The sequence below is a fragment of the Megalops cyprinoides genome, chromosome 15 (genome assembly GCF_013368585.1).
Source record: "Megalops cyprinoides isolate fMegCyp1 chromosome 15, fMegCyp1.pri, whole genome shotgun sequence".
Taxonomy (NCBI): Eukaryota; Metazoa; Chordata; class Actinopteri; order Elopiformes; family Megalopidae; genus Megalops; species Megalops cyprinoides.
This window is the reverse complement of record NC_050597.1, coordinates 16566023-16589491: the sequence shown is the minus strand read 5'-3', so window position 1 is coordinate 16589491 and position 23469 is coordinate 16566023. Positions and strand designations below refer to the sequence as shown.

At 37.2% G+C, this 23469-nt stretch overlaps 1 protein-coding gene across 1 annotated transcript in view; it reads left to right on the top strand.

Moving 5' to 3' along the window:
- The first annotated feature begins 11502 nt into the window (after nt 1–11502).
- Nucleotides 11503–23469, top strand: part of rps6ka2 (ribosomal protein S6 kinase, polypeptide 2) — a 35145-nt gene continuing 23178 nt past the window's right edge. Inside the window, exons 1-3 of the mRNA XM_036546448.1 lie at nt 11503–11696; nt 11834–11984; nt 20962–21078. Coding sequence (XP_036402341.1) covers nt 11886–11984; nt 20962–21078 — 216 coding nt within the window. The 5' untranslated portion in view covers nt 11503–11696; nt 11834–11885. The remainder of the gene's footprint in view (nt 11697–11833; nt 11985–20961; nt 21079–23469) is intronic.

The window sequence follows — 23469 nt, the reverse complement described above, 5'->3', positions numbered from 1 at the left end:
GACTTTCACCTCATGGTTAGTTTAGTTTTTGAATAGCTGTTTGACAACGGTGTGAATAAATGGATAGATTTATAAATTTGGCATTTTGGAGCACATATGCCACCCTGGCTTTCATTGATAGAGATAATGGAAGGAATTGATATGCATATACAAATGTGCACCACAAGATGTCACCATATTCTAACACAATGACACTAAAAGAAAAACTGCAATGTCATGTTCTACTTGGTGCAATATCTGTGTCTCTTGCTTAAACACAACAGTTATCTTACTAGAGTAAAGTGCATCTGGTTGGGTCTATAACTGACATTACAATCTCAGTCTATTTACCTCCACAATTGCCTATTATGGGGATAGCTTTGTAAATTAAAATATAATGCCCAGATCTGTCAGACAGTCCAGTGTACACTGCAAAATCCAACTCTGTTCATTATGCTGTAAAGCACACTACTGAGTGAACTTTACTAAAGGACACAGTTATCTCTGACATAGAAAAAAGCTACACATCTTTTGGTCAGCAAAAAGCACCAAAACAGCACACCTTTAGGTAGGTTCACCAAGGTAGTTACCTAGGTAGCAAACCTGTCAACACTTGGCTGCCTGCATAAAGCCTGTTGAAGTAAGGAAGTACCATTCACATGTCATTGTAAATACAAGTACTGCCAGCACAACGAAATGGAGTTCATCATTTATGCCTTAATGGTTTTGCCAGAACAGTTTTGAGATTTGGCTGGTCTGGGCTGTGCAGACAGGAAGAAGACAGTTTTTTTCATTATGTAACTGGTCTTATGTCCTCAACTTTAAGCGTAGGTAACAACACTTCAGGTCTGTTCAGGCCAATTTCTGTGTGATGTATGAGAATTTACCTGCCAGTGCCACTGGAAATTATTAAGTCGTCTTACTTGTCTCATTGTGACATGGTTTACGGTGACCCATTGTGCTGTAACACTGCAGTTTCACTGTTAGCTGTCAGTTAAACCTGTCAGATTAAGCTTTGTCTCAGTCAAATTTACATCACAATGCACTGTGATGTAGTTGTACAGTGCTATGCATGTCCCAGTTCGCACCATGTTTGGAAGCATGATACCAAGCACAGTGCTATTTCACTGTATTGTGGTATATGTTCTATCCCATGCTGTGATTGCACTAAACTGTCCTACAGCCTTGTTCTTATTCTTTATTATTTATTAATTTGGCACTTGTATTCAGAGCAACTTACAGCACTGTCACAGCTGTCAAGAACACGGTTTTAGGTACAGAATAGCAAGTAGCATGTCAGTGATAAAGCATTAAGTTAATGTACAGTGCCAAGGTCAGCATAAAACCAGTCCAGGCTATCTGTATTAATAGTGCTAAAATGATCACAAAGAGAGCCATATGTCATAGAACAGAAGCCCAAAATCCATAACACTAGCACTGATCTATAGCTCAATATGTATAGTAGTGCCCTGCTGCCATGTCCTTAATTGTCTTGAGAATTCACCCTGTGTCGAAATGATTGAAGACTGTTAAAACACATGGGACATTGTGTTATTTATAGACCAGGATTATTCACACATTGCAGCGCAGGGAACTTATATGTATGTATGTATATACTGAAATTTTGTATTTTGTACATCTTGACTTGTTGGATATACTGTTAGTGAATATATTCCTTGATAATGATAATAGAGTATGGTTCTTCATTACTTATAGGAATGTCACAAAAGCACCTTATACCTTGTACTGTGAAGGAGTAGGGCCTCCAGCATTGGATCTTTAGATGACAATTTTTTCTCTATGTAAACAGATGTTGGAAGTCCATTTTCTTTTTTTTTTGGGGGGGGGGGGGGGGGGGCTGAATATATTTCAAATGATCTTCAGACCAGTGACTGGAATTTGAAGTACAATAAAAAGGACAAAAAAATCTGCTTGTAAGTGCGTGTTTTCTTAGGGACTATTAAAACTGCTCACAGTGTCCCCTGAAAAGCCTGTTTGTGGTTTTCCCTCTCACTTCAACATGCCCATACACAGACACATGGACATGAGTCACCACTCCCAGAGATAAACTGCACAAATCTTAGTTTCCTAGAGGCTCCCACAACTGGATGAGATCAAATATACTATCTTGTAAGAGGAGAAACTCCCATGCCAAAATGGGAAGGCACCAATAAGGAAAACCAGGAGGAGAGTGGGTGTCTTTGCCCCAGCATGTTGGACCAGCCCCTTATCCATGAGAGATCTGCACTGCACTTTTACACCTAACCCACTAGTGACTTTGAGAGGCTTGTGCTATGAAAATGTCTTGGCTCTCAACCATTCTGAGATCCATGCAATGCTTCACTGCTTCTTAATTGGCAACGGTCTTCCTGGGGGAAAACACCTTTTACTTTCTTTGATGGCAATTAAAAATCTTCTATGCATCTGACTGTGAGGTAAGCATGTGATTTGTACTGCGCAGACTGGTGGCTTTTAGTGCGTCCATCAGGGCATGTTTTGCAAAGGCAGTGTGATAAGCAGCTAACTGGCATGCAAGACCTATAGATTAATGGGAGCTAATCCCAGAGATAATGGCTATTGCTGAAAGCCATTCTGGCCACCCTTGAAAACCTTTTTCTTTTTCATGTTAGTAATATCCAGGGCAGGGATTGTCCTGTGTTTCTACCTTTCCTTCAAAGAAAAGGACTCAATGAGAGAGACATTCTTAACCATGAGTCATACCTATCCTCTGAACGAAGCGGGGTGTAATGAGCGGGTGAGCTGGGAAAGGTGGTCTGACATGGAGCCAATTGACAGTGCTTTCTCCTCCTTGACGGAAGACAACACTCCCTTTTACTCAACCCAGGAGCTTCTCAACACACTGTTTGTTAGTTGTGTGGGCATCTATTGTATTCCACTCTGTATCACATTACATTACATTACATTTATCCAGAGCAACATCCAGCACAACAGAACATAAGTGTATCCATTCAAGTTGAATGAGTAACAGTATCAGACCAGGCTAACAACACTACCGAACCAGTGAGTGTGAGCATGACGCTATTCAATCCCTGCTCAAAGCTAATTTGTGCAACCTGACTAGACAAGGAAAGCCAAGTATACTAGCATACATCAGTTGCTAGATCACAGAACCTAAAACACAACTACACATAAGTCAAGGGACAGGTTGCAAATCTCTTTTTCTGCTATGGGACAAAGCCTCTCATTGTTTCTGTGACCAATGGCTGACTGTAGGAGAAGAGAATTTTATGAACTTTAAAATTAAATTCAATACAAGAATACATAACTCAATAATACGCCATAAACATAGATGCAAATTGAAGATGATACATGTCACAACATCAACTTAAACCTTTGGCAAGTGTTAAAGCACATGCACACAGGTCCATCTAGAAACAAACCTGAAAAAATGAAACTCTGGTCTGGAGAAGTATGGTGATCTATTTGCTTGCACTTCAGCTGCCTGCCTGCCTGTTTCAAAAAGGGCACATGTCTTCAGAATAGATACCATATTTTATCACTATGTTCCAATTCTACAACAGTGAATTGGTAAAAGCACCAAATAACGCAGAGAAAATTGCATGAATGCAGCACACAGGGTGTCTACATCATACCCATGCATTCTCCAAAGAATCCCTGCTTCATTTAAGTGGTGAGCAAATTGAACTTTATCTTCCTCTTCCTCTCATGATAAAATAATACTGTGGTAAATAATAAATGCTTGGGCATAATATGCATTTCCAGCCACTTCTTGGTTTCAACCAGACTTCTAGTCTGAAAAAGCCATTGAGAACAATAGGTTAGAAGGAAATTGTAAGAATGCTAACTCCACACATGCTCTAACCAACCTCCAAGGGACAATGAGAGAGAACAGAGAATTGCATTTGTTGTCCTTCAGTGTTACTGCTTCAGTGAAAGGGGGTTTGGAGAGGCAAGCTTAATGTGTGTACAGTTGGCAGTTCCAAAGTCAGCGCTGAAAAGGGCTAGAAAAAAATGACAGAAATAACTTGTTTTTCCAAAAAATTGTTTTTCAATCCCAGTGATTGCATTTCATTGTCAATGTGCCCCAGGAGTGTAACTGACATTTACAACCTCACTGGTATGCAATACCTGCATAGTGAAATACAATACATCAATAACAAAATGCAATCACCCAGACCAAAAAAAAAAAAAAACCTGACTGATAGTGAAAAAGCACATTTATGCCTTGTATATTTGCATGTATCTGTATACCACATATCTGTGCGTCATTTTTAATATAAGCGTGAATAAGTTGCATTTTTTATGAGTGTATTGTATGTAATAACAGCACAGATAACCCTCCACCCCTGAATGTCTTGAACTGTGGAAGGAGGCAATGCATTTAGAGGGCATTAAGGGACCTTTTCAATTGCTTCAGAGTATACTGAGGCTTTTAAGGGTATTTTAAGAAGCTCCTGTGGGCACGGACTGGTTACACAGCAGCAGAGGTCAGCACATCTGATCAGGGCTATCCTCTCAATATACCTTATGAAATAGCCCTAATATTTGCTTGCTTTATTTGGTGCAGTCACCAGAGAGCATGAGTGTTTATAACAGTAGGGTAGGGTGAGGGTTTGGAAGGGGGTTTGGGAGGACCGACAATGCAGACAACAGCCCTACACTAATTGTACATCATGGATGTAGGGTAGTGCTATGCTATGCACTGGATGTTGAATCCTTTTCTCAATTCAATATATAGATTATGGATTTAGCTGTATTATTTGAGCAACCGGATATAATGGGTCATGCAGTTGTGAGTTTAATTATTCAATTTATTGGTTATACGGGTCCATTTTGTAAATTGGAAACATGCTAAAAAGCCATACATTAATAGTGCGTATGTTTGATAAAAACAGACATGCCAGTGTCACTTACACCCCTCCTCTGTTTTACTGGTGTTGTGAATAACATGTTGATTTACATCCATCATTATTAGAATCATTTTGCACACATCAAATGAAAAAAAGAAAATAATTGAGATGTGTTAATAAATTGTTAATAAATTATACAATTAAGGCATAACTGAATGATACATTTATCATTCATAATTACAAAATTCTAATTCTAATTATAATTTGATTTAATATGTTAACTATATAAGTAAAAAAAGTTCCATACTATCATTTGATGGTGGAATCCCATCCAGTACTTTTGCTGTAACGGCAACCTTCTCACGTATGTATCTTGGCAGGAGAATGCACTGCCTAATGTATGAATTTTATATGGGAATTACTGTACAGCCACCCCATCAGTAATATTGCTATGTGGGAGGTTTATATAATCCCCCCTGCATACTCACTAGATTTCCTTCAGTTTTTCGAATTTGGATAATTAGCTTTACATTTTCCATGATGCGGATACATACATCGGAAACATGATTCAGCAGACATTCTGGTTTCATTATTTGAATATCACCTTGCCTCTCATTTCTATCCCTTGTTCATGTTTGTTGCATTCCCACATACTACATGGAACTTTCTATCATTCCATATTACCACACTGGTAATTTTTTTTTCACCTAGATCCAATTTCATTACTGTGAATCCTCAACAGTCTCATCAAGGACTTCTTGTCTGCTCATGCTCATTAAGATAAATCAATTTTTCCTCCTAACAATTTTCTCTAGTGCCCCTCATTCATCACTGTCAGGCTTTACACACTTTCCTTGGCTAAACATTGTTGAGTCATTTCTTTCAGCTTAGTCCACAGTTCATGCAGCAAACCCCACTGTATTATGCTTTTAGCCATTTTTATAGCTACATTTTAAGCATTTTACTCTTATTTGAAAGACACTCTTCTGAAGGTTTCTCTACACACAAAACTTTATATTCTTGTGAAGCTTTAATGATATTTTTAATGATAGAGAATTTATGAATATTTTTTCTAGTTTATTTATTTAAGGTACCGAAAACACAAGATTAGCTATGTACTTTGTGGGAAACTGAAATTGTATCTGAATTTTCTAAAGAGTTTAAAATGGTATGGAAGTAATTGTTTATAAGGCCTCAGACCTTATAGGTTCTTTCTGTAGGAAACTGCTAACTGCTCATGATGAAGCAACCAGGGCCTCAGTTAATACATAATGAATCCTTCTTTATATATTATATTGCAGAATTGTAAATTATAAGATCTATTGTTATGAAAGAATGTGAAACTACAATATAAGACTACAATAATATATCACAATATAATTTATATATTGTGTGATACGTTTTGAGTACCTACATTTTTATTTTTGTAAATAAAAGTTTCATTTTTTTATAAAGTAAATAATAAATCAGTACTTGGTATGACTGATAACCTGGATAAAATCAAGGTGTACAGAACATGCAATATTAATCAAGCTTACGTGTAAACAAGAGTAATTTTTTTCCAATTTAATCTTTTCCAACTTCCAGTTTTATCCCTTCCAGTTTGTACCCGTAATCCAAATTCTCTTGTATACTTTCAGTAAACATAACTGAGGTGTGCCATTACAATGAAAATAAAAACTGCACCTGCAAGTGCAAAAGAAATAGACTACATTGTGTCTGCTTTTCATTATACAGCTATATTACTCTGAAATTTATCATTCAACAAAAACTGTTGAACAGTGACATATACATTTATTTCAGCTCCCTCAGTAAACTATCTTAGAAATCACATCTACACAATGGAAGACTGTGACCCAGGCAATTGACATCAATGGGGTGGTTAGGCAACCTCATGTAGTGCAGAAAGAAACTGTAATGTGTGAGAAGTTAAGCAATTCAGTGAGGTAGAATATTCTCACACTCTCATTTCATGGAATCATGAATGAAAATAGACATAAGCTGTACGCAGAATGGAAAACTGCCATGGTGACAAATCCTTCTGGTAAATACTGGTGGGAGGTAGTGTATAAAGGGTGATTTGGGCCAAAAAAAAAACATGTTAAGCAAAGAGTGTCAAATGACAGCAAGAAATATAAAATTAGAGAAAATATCAAAGTGGCAAAAAGAATGGAAAAATTGAGATTGTACATGGCAGATGAGGGAGCATAAAATGAGGGAAAAAATGTCAAAAAGCCATTGCAGAAATTGGAAATGGAACGACGTTTCACATTTAATTTTTTTGCACTTTCCTTAGTCAACTCCTCTTTCTAATTCTTGCAAATACCCTAAAATGACCATCCATGTGTCATGATTGTGTATAATTCAGAAGGTATTCGTGGAAGTGATGTCGCTCCACTTACTGTGCTTTCTTATTCAAGCCACACTTGCACAACTTGCACACTTACACACTTTTTTGTTATAATTTAACTCTACAGCATATGTTGTTGAGAAATGTCTACAGCTAAACCTTGAACCTGCAATGTGACCCTGACTAAGAAAAAATATGGAAAGCACAAACTACTGTAATACACTGATTCCTGAATGATCACACACTATATTGGTCACCTTTTGCTGTCCTCCATTAGCCTATGTTAGCCCACGTTAGCCTATGGATCAGAACAAGATCAGCCGGTAAGGCTGGGTCATCTCTTTCTAATTATAGATAAGTACATTGGGATTCTTTCAGCGGCGTGGCTCTGCCTGTCTCTGCTTTGCATAGCTGCTCTTATAAGGGCACTCTTCTCCTCAATTTCTTTACTGCCGATCAAATAAATAATGAGGTCAATACCAAGGTCTGTATTTTAGGGAGAAAAACTTATTTTCAGAGCTGTTTTAGCACTAGAGCACACACGTAAGTATTTAGGAAATGACCAATGGTGGCAGCTTGGACTAGAATACCAACAGTATTCATGATAAATATTACATTATTCATTTACTGAGCAGACAACACATTTTTAAAATAAAGTTTCCATTTATACAGCTGTTTATATTTACTGAAACAATTCAGATTAAGACTGTAAACTTTTGCTTATGTGTCTAGTTTTAATCACAATGCCACACTGCTGTCTTTATATGCATATAGTATAATGCAAATTATAAAAGGCAACTTAGCTGATTATGTAGTATCAACATATGTTGGATCCTGTCAGAATCTAGAAAAATGCCTAATAAGCACACTGATATCTCAAAGGAAATCTGACAACTGGTTCATGGAAAGGAAACAATACAAAATAGATTAAAAAAAAAATCTGCATGTACGTGGAAAAACTGTGGTAAGCAATAAGAACTCTTGTATGTAAACAGAAAAACGGGACCTAAACAGAGCCTGGATACTCCGGTAGAATGTGGGTAATCAGCAAAGAAATTATTCCACAAGCCAAATCAATACGATCAACAAGGTAAGAGGTGAACCTAGAATTAGATTTCCAAATGGCAAGCACAGAGAAATTGTGTGATCTACAATATCCAAAGCAAAAGGAGAGTGAGAAGCAGCAGTAGCAGAGAACAGAGTAACACATTGAAAAGTGGCTTCTGTTCAGAGGCACAAACCTTAGTCTGAAGAGGATAAACTAGAAAATTCCTGGAAAGACATGTAACACTCTGGTGATGGACTGCTATTTTTAGGTTTTGGATAGAACACAAAGCAAAAAGACAATAGTAGTCTATTAGTTCTATTTCACTTCAGTCAACGTTCAACACCTGTGAGATCAGTTGAAGTGGGCGATTGTCTAGGACAGACAACACACTTTTAAGGTTCTACTTCTCACTGCGCTGCTGAATGCACCATTCTACCTGTAACACTAGGTACAGTAGATAACTACATGTACCTGTAACACTAGGTGGGTAAAACTATGCAACACTCAACACATGGTTCTATCTCTCAGCACATTCTTGCACTTTATATGGAACCTCAACATGTTCGTTTTATTTATAACATGCTATTTCACCAAGAAACACATGTACCCTGAGTGCTCCACATAAACTAAAAACAATGAATCCTCTGATAGGGTATTGTAACCTTCCTATCACACTCACATTAGTGGGAAGTTTGATATATTGACTCTAATGCTTTGCAAGTTGAAGGAGGCAACAAACTTGAATTACCTGAATAGGATTTAATAGGATCATACCTAAGCTGTCTAATTGCAACAAATCAGGATGGTGTTAGTATATACAGTGCTTATCAAATATTGCGAGTACACAATTATGTATAATTCAATCAATGACATTGTGAAAGACCACTTGAGAAGTAGTTAACTTAATCTATTATCCTAAGCAATCACATTCAAACAGAAAGCTAATCTCATGCGTATAGCATGTTTACCTTATTCATGTAATTGATACCACATACCAATTTGTTTTTGTAGAAATGCTGTGATAAAAGCCACTTAGAAAGAAAACTGCAAAAATCTTAAATGAGGAACATGTCACAGAAATAAAAATGCATTAAACCAGGAAATATATGTTAGGGAACTTGAATTGGTTCTCAGTCCCAAATTAAGGTGAGAGATGACATCCTTGGGATAGGCATCAGAAACCCAAAGCAAATATAGGATCTGATAAAAGGCTGAAAAAATGTTAGGGGGCAAGGGTAATTAATAGTGTAGACTGTGATATTATCCAAATGCTATACTATTTTCAATAAAAAGGTCCCGATGGAAGAGTTTTTCTGTACATACTTTTTGTGGTGTAGTATAGTGTAATTCAAATTCAATCTCCAAAGAGATTGCATTTGTCCTTCATTTTTGCTATAGAAGAAATCAAAATTAAAGTGCTCCTTTTATAATAAGCAATAAACCAAGCTAATTTGATATTCTTTTCAACTCCACAGCAGGTATAGTCTCATACAAGCCCCAGAAAGGATTTTTCTGTTTCTTTCTCTGTGAACAGAGGGGCTACCCAAGATAGCTTACAGGACATTGTTGGGTGAGGGATGGGCATTACATTTATTGCACAATAAATTAGTGTTGGTTGATAGATTAAATAAATCTCATATTATTGCCACAACTCCAAAATCCATATTTCCATCTATTTGGTGTTCACCAAAATGAACTTAAAATAATTACAAACTTGTGAGGACAACTAAGAGAGTAATGGAGTGGAATAATGGAACGCTGACTTGTGTTACAGGCTATCCTCTGCTTTCCATCTCACACTGATTAGATTCAATATGAAACTCAGTCCTTAATTAATTTTCACTTTGCTGGTAGTGGTTTACCCTCTAACTGCAGTTGTTCTTGCACTGTACATAAAACAGTTATTTGTAATTCCACATTGGGGAATGTGGTTGGGTGCTTATGGTTAGCAGTGTATTTACAGTTATAATAATGGCTCATGGGTTAGAGTTTTGTTTCTGTAGCCTGTATTGCTATACCTACAAGTCAAGCTGTTGAAGATTACTGGAGTGACACTGCTAGTTAGAGGATGAGCTTGTCTTTGATCTTGATTTTTTTTTCACAAACAAGAGCTCAAGGGTCCAATGTCACAGGCGGTCTGAGTTGACTGACTGCTGTTGTCCCTTCAATATGAACTTCAATATTTGAGTGACAGTAATATTGTCATTACCGCATTTTCATATGTGACGCCACAGTTGTATGACTTGTTTTCATCTCTTGAGAATTTTGATTGTCCTCAACAAAATAAAAGTCCAGAGTTGACTTTGACATTCACTGGTGCTGGTGCTGGTTCTGCTCCTGCATGCCTTGTTTCCTATATAATGTACATACAGTACTCTACATTGTGTGATTTATGATTAAGTCATTCCATCAAAGTGTCTTTGTCAGTGTGATATATTGGGAATCTCAAAATACTTTTGGCAGGATGAGGAAAACTGAAAGAGACAGAGGCCTGGGAGCTCCTGCCATGTTAAAAGGTGAGGGTGTAAGATTTTGATATGGACTAGAAATGTTTTTTATTTATTTATTTTTGTATGATGACATGCAAGAGAGCTTGGGGACATGGAAGCTGTCTGTCAACTGGATCCACCTCTTAGAGAATGTCAATAATAGACTTTTGTTGTTGTTGTTGTAAAGCCTGCCAGTTAACTATAGCTGATATTAAACATGGAACATTTTGATGGTGTTTACTTGTATATGCTTGTCATTATTTTTATTTACTCTTACGCACACCTTTTTGTAACTAAATGACAAAATCCCTTATAGACTGCTAACTGTAGCAATAATTCAGCACATTTAAATTCTTGTTCATACACTTGGGTATTGGGTGAGATTTCTTTTCTTAGGGTGTGAAGACTAATTGTTGTAGTAATATATTTCAGTATTTTGCTGTCAGAATATTTGACCCTGAAACTCGTGTTGGTAGATTTACTAGTTGAATAAATGGTGTCTAGTTTGTATGAAGACAGCATATGCAATCACGTTTAGATTCGAACACGCAGTCACAGGTAAACGTGGTCTGTGGGCAGCCGCTGATCCCGTTCATCAGTTGTAACTGCGCATACACTATGATAACCAAAATAAATAAATAAATAATACTGCGGAGCATCACCAGTTCCCCCGCGAGGACTGCTAGAAAAAGTGAGAGGGGGTAATCTGAGCGGTGTGCTACGTTAGTGGACCCTGTCAGTTTGGCGCTCTCTCTTCTGAGACCTGGTGCACGAAATTGAAGATAGTCAAGTCTCACTGGGTGCGTGGAGACCTCAGATACTGCAAAGGACGTGGGACCGCCGCTCACATTGCAGAACTGCAATGCTTCAGCGGAACGTGAGGAGGGAACCACGGTTTTACGCTGTAGGTGCAGAGGACAGCAGCATCACTGTCACACCGGTGTTATGCCACCGGCGCATAATTACCACATCTATCTGCATCGAAATCGCGCGAAATTGTGAGAGATCATTTTGTAATTATTTTGCTGTCAACCTTAATGGTTTGCTCGGTTGCTGATGATTCTCATAATTCAGCATTATGGATTAGCAGAGGGTGACAGTAAATCCCTATTGTTGTGCTCTGATCTGGATTAAGCTGTGTGGAGACAGAGATTCGTCGACGTTAGAGGAACAGAGAAACAACGACAATGGACACAAACATGCGGAAATTTGCGGTTAGAAGGTTCTTTTCTGTCTACATGCGCAAGAAGTCACGATCCAAAAGCTCGAATCTCTGCAAATTAGAGGTTGGTGTCACTTTTTATTTGTTTAGCGCTGTAACCACTTCTGATAGCCGTGTTGTTGCGTATTAAAACGTCGTGCTGTAGACACAGTAGTGTATATGTTATGTGTATGCTTTCAAAAGAATTCACATGTGTTTTGTGGGGAGGAGTACAGGTATGCTGTAATTTCTAAAGAGCGAAGGGAGTGCACTCATTTATTGTAAAACAGTTCTTTAAACAGTGGGAAATGCAAACGATGCGTAAGTAAGCAGTATGCCGACAAAGTAAGTATTAAGCATACGATGGTGCAATATGCACGGTAATACCAAAATAAAAGCCAGAATTTCAGCAAGGTTCAAATACCGAATGGACAGTCCATCCATTATGTAATTTTGATTAAATTATAGGTATGGCTGCATATCTACAATTTAATCAAAATTATGTAATCGATGGATCTATATGAAGTAGCACTCAGATACTGGCAGATTATGCAGTGTTAAATATGGATTGGTTTGAAAGTGTATAATAAGATAATAGGTGGTGTGTTTCTCATTTGGATTCACATATGTTTTCAGTAATTCACTAATTTAAGAAACCTCATATGAAGAGGTTTGCCTTTTTTCTAACAACACTTTGTCAGGCAACACAAGTAACAGGCAAATAGATGCAGTAATATTTCTGAGACCGATGTTTGTCCATCTTCATGTGCTTCAGCCTAAACATTTAGCATCACCCATCCCATTGACTAAGCAGTAACCTCTGAGATATTTGGCAATAACACCTTTAAAAGCTTAACATATTTCACAGTTAAATTTAATTGTGACAGTTTATCTTAACTCTGTCTTAGCATGTTATCTACACGTAAAATATAATATATTACAAAACAGAAAGACCTTGTACATCCAACAAATGTGGAGACATCAATCAGATATCACATATGCTTGTTTCCAAATAACTAAGGACATTGAATTCCGGTCTGTTCTGCTGAGCACTCAAATATCCCCCTGCAGTGATGATCAAAGCTGACATACCTGTCACTGCAAATTAAAATGTAAAACTTTTAAAAAGTGGGTCGGGACCCTCAGCACAGAAGGTGCCTGACACACTGGGCAGGTTCCCCGGTTGGAAGAACCACCACCCACTTTGAAGGACAGACTAAAGCTGAAAGCTTTTTTTTTTTGTTTGTTTTGGCAAATACTGCAGATGTAGATAATACTTTCAGCACACTGAGCAACCTTTCTCAAATTACATTAAGGATGGCTAGGCTAAGTCATAACCTGTTTTCTAACTTTAAGAACTTTTGTTGCATAAATCAGTATTATCTTACGAAACTGAAAAATGTTGTGTTGTCGCTGTCTGAAATGTTAATTTTTGGAAGTTCTTTTTGTCTGGTCTTTAAATTATTTGTAATGCTTTATATTCAGAAACTGGGAACAAGGCATACTCATATATTCAGTTACATTCATTAAACATGATGCTAAAACAAATAGTGGCAAGAACTAAAATGTAGGTATTATTCTGTTTTAAATAACTATTCTATTCATAATTAATTTTCATTGTGAGATATCATAGTGCATTTCTTGTATACTGAGTCTGAAATCTAATCGGACTTTTACTATATGATAATATAATCCGAGTTTTACTTGTCAGTTTTTTTCTGTTTTAAATGATATTTGAAAATATATGGTATATGCTTGAAAAGACCACTAGTAGTAATATGTGCTGGAAATAACCACGTTGATGTACAACTGAATCCAGGTGGTATTTAAGAGAAAACAATAACAAATGTATCGTACTGTCAAACACAGTTTTATGACAGTTTTAAGTGATGGGAAAAGGACTGTTAAGTTTCGGATGCCTCAAGCTGGCATGGCAGAATTCAACTGAATTACTGATATGACAGAGTTTACTAAAATGAAAGCATGTCTTCTGACTACATGTTGGTTTGCCAGACTCTAACCTCTGGTGCTGAAAACATTCCTAAAGTCTTATACGTGCCATCAGACATATTCCTGTGTCAAGCAAGTACAATTGCTGCACAAATCCTGTACATACAATACCTTACCAGAAAATATAAATACTTGTCAAATGCTCATGTTTTGTAGTGTAAAATTTCATTCACTAGCAAACCAAATTTCTCTGAAACTTTTCTAGTTATTTTTTCTATATCCCACTATCCTGCCTTTGGCTTTCTGTGTTTCTTTCAATGGTTGTTCTAATCCTGTGGTGGTCCTCAACTCTATATGCAAGTATTTTTAACTGCTAGGTCTACAGAGGGTGTGTTATCTCCATCTGTCATTGTTATTGCTATATGTACCTGTCTAAGTTTAGCAACTCATTCAACTTTAAGTGGCCATGGTTGATACAGGTGATCCACAAGTAATCAACTAAAGAAGCGGCTGCATTATCAATTGATACAGGAGGAATCCAGTATCCAGCTGTGTATTATTGGACCTAGACATCAATTTAATCACTGTACAACTGGCATACAATTATGCTATCCTAGCATTCATCAAATGAGACAAGACAATCAATAAGGCAAAATTACTAGCAAAATTACTGTTAAATTGTGACATTATATATTATATACATTATTATAAATTGTGTTCAATGGGATGCTATATACTGTTCTAACTAGCTAGAAGTTACATACAATTTAACAGGCATTCTCTTGAGCTTGCCTGCCAGCCAAGCAGCAACTGAAACACAGCACTGATTGTACACATTCAAAAATCATTTAAGTTACTGCACTTTAACATTGCACATTAACTGCTTTTAACATTGACTTTAAATACTCAGTAGGTGTTACTCCTAGCTAGCCCTTGAAAACCCTTTCCCATAGTTAGCTATCTGCACTTTTTGATGTACCATCAGTTGGAAATTGAGTTTTGAGGTTGCGGTGATTGACCATCAATTATTGATACCAGTACCAATAACCCACATGTTCCTGCATTTCTGCAATTCCCAGGGTGGTTGAAGGATATTTAAATATCGGTCATAATTGATGGAAAATCTATTAGCCAGCCTCTGTGTTTATGAATCAAACCATAAACATAACCAAACCAACTTATCTTGGTTTGTATTTAGAACTTTAGAAAGTCAGACTTTAGTGAAAGTTACGTATATTGACGTTTTACATTGTGTTTCAAAGGCAAAAATAGCACTTCAAATGTATGCAGTCAATATCCAAGCAGACCCACTGAAACAATTTCAAAGAAACTAATGTGTAGTTTACTCACAATAATGATTGAGGATAATTTTACTGAATTTCATTTCTCCTTAAGATGACTTGGCTGTTTTGTTTAACAGTATTACTACTGATTTATATATTTGGTGTTAAGAACTACAGAAATTAAGTTTGCCTTAAAAACACACCAGACTATAATTGGTAGGATGATTAAGGATTCCCTTAAGGAAAGGCCTGAGCTGCACTCAGAAGCAGTTCTGGTCTGTGCTGTTATAAGTGGTAAAATGTTTTCGTCTTTTTGCTTTTGGAGAAAGCAAATGAAAAACAGTATTTCTGAAGAGGTTGATTATTTATTGTGATGCCAAGGTATGTTTTTCATGTGTTTTTATCATGTGTTATCATAACTTTGTATTGCTATGTAAAGTGTACCAACTGCCCTCCACTCCCCTGAGGAAAAACATATCTTAGCTTAGCATTTTATAAAGTTCCAATCCAGACATTTGTGTGAAGTTCAAAGGGGCAGGGATGTTTACAACTGCCTATCCAAGCGACAACTGTCGCTTTATGGAAAACATCATAGGCTCCCTGCCTGAGACGTGATTCACTATAGGTCAGTAAAGTCTGTTTATTGAAGTATGGCACTGGATTAAACTGGGATGGTTTGCTTTTGCTTGATGGAATTACACCTTTTTTAAGGTGGCATGCATTCTTGATTGGATCATGGCTGCAGTATTTAACATGATTTGGAAATATGTAACTGTAGAACACAAATATGTATAAATGTGTTGCAAAGGATGACAGATTGATGTATTATGTATTCTGAAGCAATGTTCAAAAATAGCTCAATAATCAGAACACAAATCGCTGCTTACAAAAGCATCTATGTGCAAAGAGTGTAAATCCATACAGGTCACAGTGGAGGAACATCAGCCTACCTCTCTAATTGTACCTTAGAGGAATCATTTTTACCAATATTGTTGTAATCGAAAGAACTGTGACATTCTGCAAACAGTAATCCAGTATACTGTATGCTGGGATCAATAAGAGATATGAAGTTAGCATGATAATTTGGTTTCAGGAAACAGAGATAAACCATAGCCAGGGGTTTAAACTCAGGATAGACTGGCGAGGCTAAATGTGCTGTATATGCTGCACACAGATGAACTTCCTCAAAATGTTGAACTGTGGCAAGAAAACAATTCTAAGGAAGTCTTTAAATGCCTTTAAATGCATCAGACATATACTGTAGCTTGGAATTGAATGAGATCCCAGCAATATTGTAAGAGGCTGGGCAAGGGGGTCCTCTAACTGGCTGTTTCTGTCTCTCTGTGTATTTCTCTGATTCATATTGATTATATAATTTGCACAATGGTCTCCTTACCGCTGTTGTTATGACAAGGGTGGCACATAGCAATGAAAAATGTGTGAGCCAGTTTGTTCCAGGCATTTTCTCATTTTGTTAGCCCAACATTCCTGCCAGCTCTAATATAAAGACCCACTCAAAAGTTATAGCACAGGTAAAAATAAAAGATACTTAGAAATGTACGGGAATCCAGATATCACAGAAAATACGCTATTGTTCCAAAAACAGAGGAGGTTGAGAAGGTGGAGTCTCATCTGACAGATGTCGACAGAAATGGGCTTTTAATGCCTGTCTCTCAGGTCATGTCTCGCTCAACAGCATCAAAAGCAAATGACTGCCATCTTACAGCCAAGGACAGCAAAACAGCTCAGTGATCTGTTGAGCATGAAATCCAGAGACATTTTCATGGATGTGCTATTGACATGTGCATTATTCAATAGTAGAGAGGATGGCAAACTAGGTGTTTCCCCTAACGATAGTGAATAAGAGCTTAGTCAAACAAAAGTCAAAAAAGTAAAAAAAAAAACAATCCTGCATCCAGTGGCTCTTATGATTGTTGACAAGTGGATATTTTGTTCACATTGTAATTAATTGGTTTTCTACTGTTGCAGTAGCATCAGGAGTGACTGGCAGTGTGTATTTTAAACGCTTTTTTCAATTATGAGCTCTTTATTAACATCAGCCTTTGACAGAAAGTGGATCAAGTCCAAACACAGAGGCAGTTTTACATTTTCGGAGTCCCTTACTAATTTTATGGAGACAACAAAAACAGACAACCGAGCATTTTATAAACAGGGATATGTGGGCCATTAAGTTGATGTGTGCTTTGTAGTAAGTAGTTTTCACAGGGTTTATTTTTAATCAGTTAAAAGATCATTGTTAGGCAAATCTCTGATGGCTCCTCATACAACAAATATAAGTACCCTTCAACAGTTACTAGTCAACCTGTTTTTTGCTATTGCCTCTGTAATCCAGGGGAACATTTGGAATGTGCACACTTTATCCTTAACAGCTGGTGACCTAGATCAAGAAAACCATAATGAGTAGTACATGATTGTTTCAGTTATACATGTCAGCAAATAACAATAAATGGGCAGAGGTTCTAAAACGCATTCAACTGATCCACACTACTGTTGAACGCTTTTTAGAATATTGATTTTAAGAAATTAAATGATAAATCGCTTTGCAAGGTTTCTTGTCCCCTTCCCACCTTAGTTACATAGTGGCCCTTGTTAGTTACCAAGAAATTGAGCTGAATTAGGTTTAGCGTAGCCTGGCTGTCAAAACTGTGTCTGTATGCACCTACATTGTCTTTTCGTAACTTTTAATTAAATTCACAAGATTAAATTCATATGAAATGCTATTTTAGAATATTGCTGACTTTTGCCTCTTTTGAAATACAAATTTGAGATACATCATGTCATCTTTCCAATGTCATGTCCAATACAAAAACAATGTTCATACCTTTGATTTGTCAGTCACTCCATGTTGTCTTTTTGTGTTACCTGGTTGTTAAAACTGGAAAAGTTATGCCCTACACTTTTGCAAAAAAATGTTTTAAAACAAGCTCATTGGCACATTTAGTACTCTTTCATCGATGTACACAACACAGGTTTAAATTTTTTTGAATGATTTATGCTCCGAAGTAGCGCTGCTGATATGCTGTATGTGGACCTTGTAAAAGCAAGAATTTTGTCAGGAAAAATGTACTTTCTCATTAATCATGATAAGCCATCTGTACAGCACAGTAACTTTTTACAGTTGGAAGGAGGTGTGAAAGAGATACGTACTGGGATGAAGATCAACACCTACTCAATCTCAGAAAGTTTCACACCTTGGACCTCACAGATGGCTTGCTCATGGCACTGTCACTGTCTCTCCACAGAAACTGAGTGAAATTAACACACTTGATATGCTCATTATTTCTAGTTAATATGTTCTTTACCTCTGTTTGGCAAGACTGTGGGGGGCACTCTGCCAAGGGATGGTGGAGCACAAGTAGTGCATGGAGGGTCGAGCGCCATGTAATCAGGAGTGACAGCGCCTGTTACTTTTTGGTTGTCCCAACTGAAGGTCAAGGCCAAAAAGAGCAGATTAATGTGAAAGAACTGAATAATAACACACAGATATGTAGTACTGCATGGAAAAAGATTAAGGATAGGAAGAGATGAATGTGAGAGGAAAGCAGGGCTCGCACATCAATGACACTATAGACAGATACAAAGAGGCAGAGTCAGAGAAGGCAGTGACAGCTGGAGCAGTAACAGGCGTGACAGCGGCTACAACAGGAACAGGCAGCTAAGAGGACAGCACAAATGAGTGTCCATATGCTGAAGGACCCTTGTGACTCAGCAAACTATTGCAATCCAAGAAACATGTAGAACAGGCAGGCTTTGGATGCTGAACAAGAAAAGAGTGCAATGCAGGTAACCCCTGACCCTGTCAGATATATTTGGTGGCATGTGGAAGAAGGAGCACCATGACAATTATGGCTTTTGGCAGGAGTTGGTGAAATGGTGAACATGAGTGCCAGGCCTATGAGTCAGGCAAAGGAAGTACAGGTACGGATACCACAGATCAGATGGTGTTGCAAAGGAGTGCCAGAGTGCCAGGGAAGGCAGGAGTGTCACAGTAACTGTTCATCAGACTTCCATACCCCATGCCATTTTTAAAAAAGCCTATCTTCAGATTCCCTGGTCCCAGCTGAGAATTTACTGTTCTGGGAATCTATCAGTGTCATTTATTGATGGATATCTGAATTTCCTGTCATAGGTCCTTTCAAGTATGATGTTCAATCAGTCTGTTTTTGTTGTTATTATTGCAGGTGAATTTGTTTAATGTCTGATTGATTTCCACAGCTCTCCATGGTAAATAGGGTGATGTACATCTTGTGCAACATTCACAATCACTCAGGTATATTGTGTCATGGTTAGTTATGACTGATCAATTCATCAGGCTAAAGACAAGAACACTGAATCAACATTCCAAATCTGTATACTTTAGTCATTTCACTCCATGTACACCTACATGCCTATATATAGTACAGTGATACATTCTTTGGTGCTCAGTGTATGTTCTTCTCCAGTACCTGTGAACGCTGCAAACGCTGCATATTTCTGGAATTTCTTTCTTTGCATAAGAAGTCTTATTAATTTTTTAAATCTTTGAGAGGAGGAAACTGTAGTCAGCCTACCCACCCCTGTCCTCAGCAAAATGAACCTAACTTGATCCACTGCTGTGGGCTCACAGTCATTGTTGGCAGATGACAGGACCGGTTTCAAACCCAGGCCATAAGGTTCAGCAAGTCTAACTAGTTTTGTCATTAAATTCATACTAACTTTGATATATACCTTTAACACACCTTTAACCTGTGGGTGAATTGCTAAGTGTCTCCCACAATACATACAGGCCACCACATGATCTAACAACACTTGACTCAGCACAAATATGCCAGTGCTTTGTATTTAATGCTGTAGAATTGCTCTGAATTCAGAAGATAAATCTGCCACTTCTTAAAGGCTTTTAAAGGCATTCTATCTTTGGAAGAGTCTGCCAGGTGTTCTCTTAACCCTTCTTATTGTTGTCATATATTTATTTTATACAGTTTCGCTGAGTGAGATAAGCCTGTTAAATGATGCTCTCCTCAGCGTCAGCTCGGTGCAGTACCCATCAATCAGGAACACTTGGTTTAAGATTCACATGCTGAGCTTTCTCAATGCACATTCCTGCCTTATCCCACCCTTCCCATCTCCTTCTTTGACATCCCATTAAAGGCACTTAAGATTTCGCTTCTGCTACAATTTCTGAAAATCATGCAGCTTTACAGTGGCAAAGAGCCCAGTCAGCAATGCACTCTCACTCTTTGTAATCTTTGATGGAACAAAAGGGCAAGGAGAAGAGGACAGCAGGTCCCTAGGACACGGTTTTCCCTATAGGACTGAATCCATAGATGATGAAGAGCACTGACTGTAAATGTGGCGTAATACACATGAGAGTCATTGTAAATCCATTCAACAGTGGGATGGTTATTTCACAGGCCTAAAAGCATAGGACAGGAAGGCTATTTTTAAACTTGCAACACTAAATGCCTATATTGATTCCTCTAAGCCAATTTAGATGTACTGTGCATTCTCACCAAGTAGGAGTAACAGACTTGTATTTGTACAATATACATCTGGACAGTCAATGGATAGAGATTCATCAGCATTATTTCCATGTTGCTGATTTTCTCAATTATGCCAGTTTTCCCACTTAAGCACCTCTTTCTAATATTGTAGATGCCAGCACAGTCTGGTGTGTTAATAAATTCTTTCATAGAAATACAAATCTGAAAATATAAAGGAAATATGGAGTATTACACAGTGTGTAAGTGTGTAGAGTTTATGTATTACGTGTATGTAAAGTTTCCCAGACTCTCTGGTCACTGGCAATATCTTATGTTTCCATGACAGGATGAAGGGATCCTTAAAGAAATCGACATTAGCCACCATGTCAAAGAAGGTTTTGAGAAAGCAGACCCCTCGCAGTTTGAACTACTCAAGGTGTTAGGCCAAGGGTCTTATGGAAAGGTAAGTCACTTTGTTCTGATATTGCTGGTTGATTACATTATCACTGATCAGCCCTTTGACTACAAATAATGCAATGTTCAGATTTACACAGAAGTAAAAGTCACTGCTTCAAAGGTGGAACAAACTGTGTAGTCTGCAGTTAGGAAATTAGTCTGTAATAGCACCAAAAAAACCAATCTCACATTTTTTTTTTTTTTTGCAGTTATTCACATATTCGTTATATAACTCAGCACACAAACAATTGCAAAGAATAGTTCTGCTACTGAAATTACTGATTTCAAAATGATGGCAATGCTATGCAGTGTTTTGAATATTCCTTCCTGTAACTTGCACTGTAGTTACAGGAAGGAATATTGTCCTGTAACTTTCTCATCTGAACTTCTGAAGACAATGTGGTATATGACACTAGACTACAAACCTATATTTTTTATACAATATATTAGAGAGCATGTGTTTGAACAACCAATACAGTCATATATTCATTGTCATCTCTTTAGGTAGCAAATGTTGTTTTGTAATGAGATAAATAAAAGCACCTTTTTGTTTTTGCACCAACAATGGAAATAATTGTAATCAATTTGTATCAATGCTTTGTGTAATTATATGCGGCATGGGTACAACTGCATTATAAGTGCTACTAGCATTAATTATTAAACATAATACTGTTGATACAATTACTTGTAGTAGTATAAGGAGAAATAATATGAATTATCTCCACAATATGTAATGAACTGTGGCCATTGAGACCCATATGTTCTTGTTTCATAACAGAGATTGATTTGATTGGATGGTTGGTCCTTGGGCAGGTATATAAATGATGTAACATTGTAAATTGTAACTTTAAAATGTACAGTATAGCAAAAGAAGTGAATGAATAATGAATTGAATAATGTGTTTGAAATATATTCATATAATGTGACAAGTGACTTAGAAATATATATACAGGAGGTAGACAAAATGGAATGGAAACACCATATGAAAAAGGACTTGTATTTTTTTTTTTAATTGTAATAAAAAGGAGTCTACACATGTGTTTCATATTAATTTACTATTTACCAATATATTTCTGCTGTAAAAGTTTTGAAATCAACACTTTAATATGTGAGTTTCTAAAGCAACATGAGATTTAACAGACTTTGAACAAGGTCAGATAGTTGGTGATGAAATTTGAAGTATGTCAGTCACAGAGACTGCGAAATGTTGTGTCAGGGGAAGCAGTGTTGAAAATCATGACAGCATTCGCCAAACAAGGAAAAGCAGCATCACGCCGAAGGAACAGTGGTTGCAAGTCAAAGCTCTCAGACAGAGATAGATGGACACTTAATAGGATAGTTTCTAAAATCCACAAAACAACAGCCTCAAAAATTGCCACTGAACAGAATTTACACCTGTGACCCAGTCTCAACAGAAATGGTATGTTGTGAGCCTCACAAAAACACTGACGTTTATGGTAGGGCTGCCATTTGAAAACCACAGGTAAGAAAGGCCGATTTGCAGTTATGCATAACCTGGTGTAATTGGCACAAAAACTGGACTTCTGAGCAGTGGAAGAAAGTAATATGGTCTGAGTTACCATTTACTCTTTATCCCATATCTAGATGTTTGCAGAAAACCAAAGGAGCCAAAACAAAACCAAATTGCTTGTTCCCAACTGTTTAATCATGATGTTGGATCTGTTATGGTATGGACAGCCATGAGGGTCATTGGCTTTGGTCATTGGTCATTTTAGGCAACTGAGTACACCCTGTACTGCAAACCCCTGTGCAAACATAAAGTCAAACACCTTCCATGGCCTCCCCAGTCAAAAGATCCTAACATCATTGAACCTGGAATATAGAGTGAGAAATATATTTCCACTCCCTTTATCTCTCAAAGAATGGTCCAACATCCCATTAGAAACAGTTTAAAATTTGTATAACAGCATTTTATACTGAAGTTCATATAATATTTGGTGTTTACGTTTTGTCTAACCCTTGTAAATATATTGTATATACAATAGAAAAACATTATAATCATTTTCATTATTGGCTATTTGCCACTAATCCTTGGTTTCTTGATCCCTTGACCTCAAAGTGCCACCTGAGTGACACCCCTGCAATCTAATAATTTACTACAAAGCCTTCCTATGATTTGTAGCTATATGTAATAGCACCCAGATTGCATAAATATGATGGTTAAACTGCAACTGGCAGAAATGTCCACTCCTCCCCACTGTGATAATTATCATAAATATTCTGGGAGGGTTGTGCTGTGCAATGTGGTTATTTCTGCAGCCATTTACCCCATTCAAATTTAATGAGTCTGCATTTTGGAATTGAACGTAGGCTTAATACATCAATTTATACTTTATTCTGTTTTTCCTTGCAAGAATTTGGTGTTATTGTAAGATTA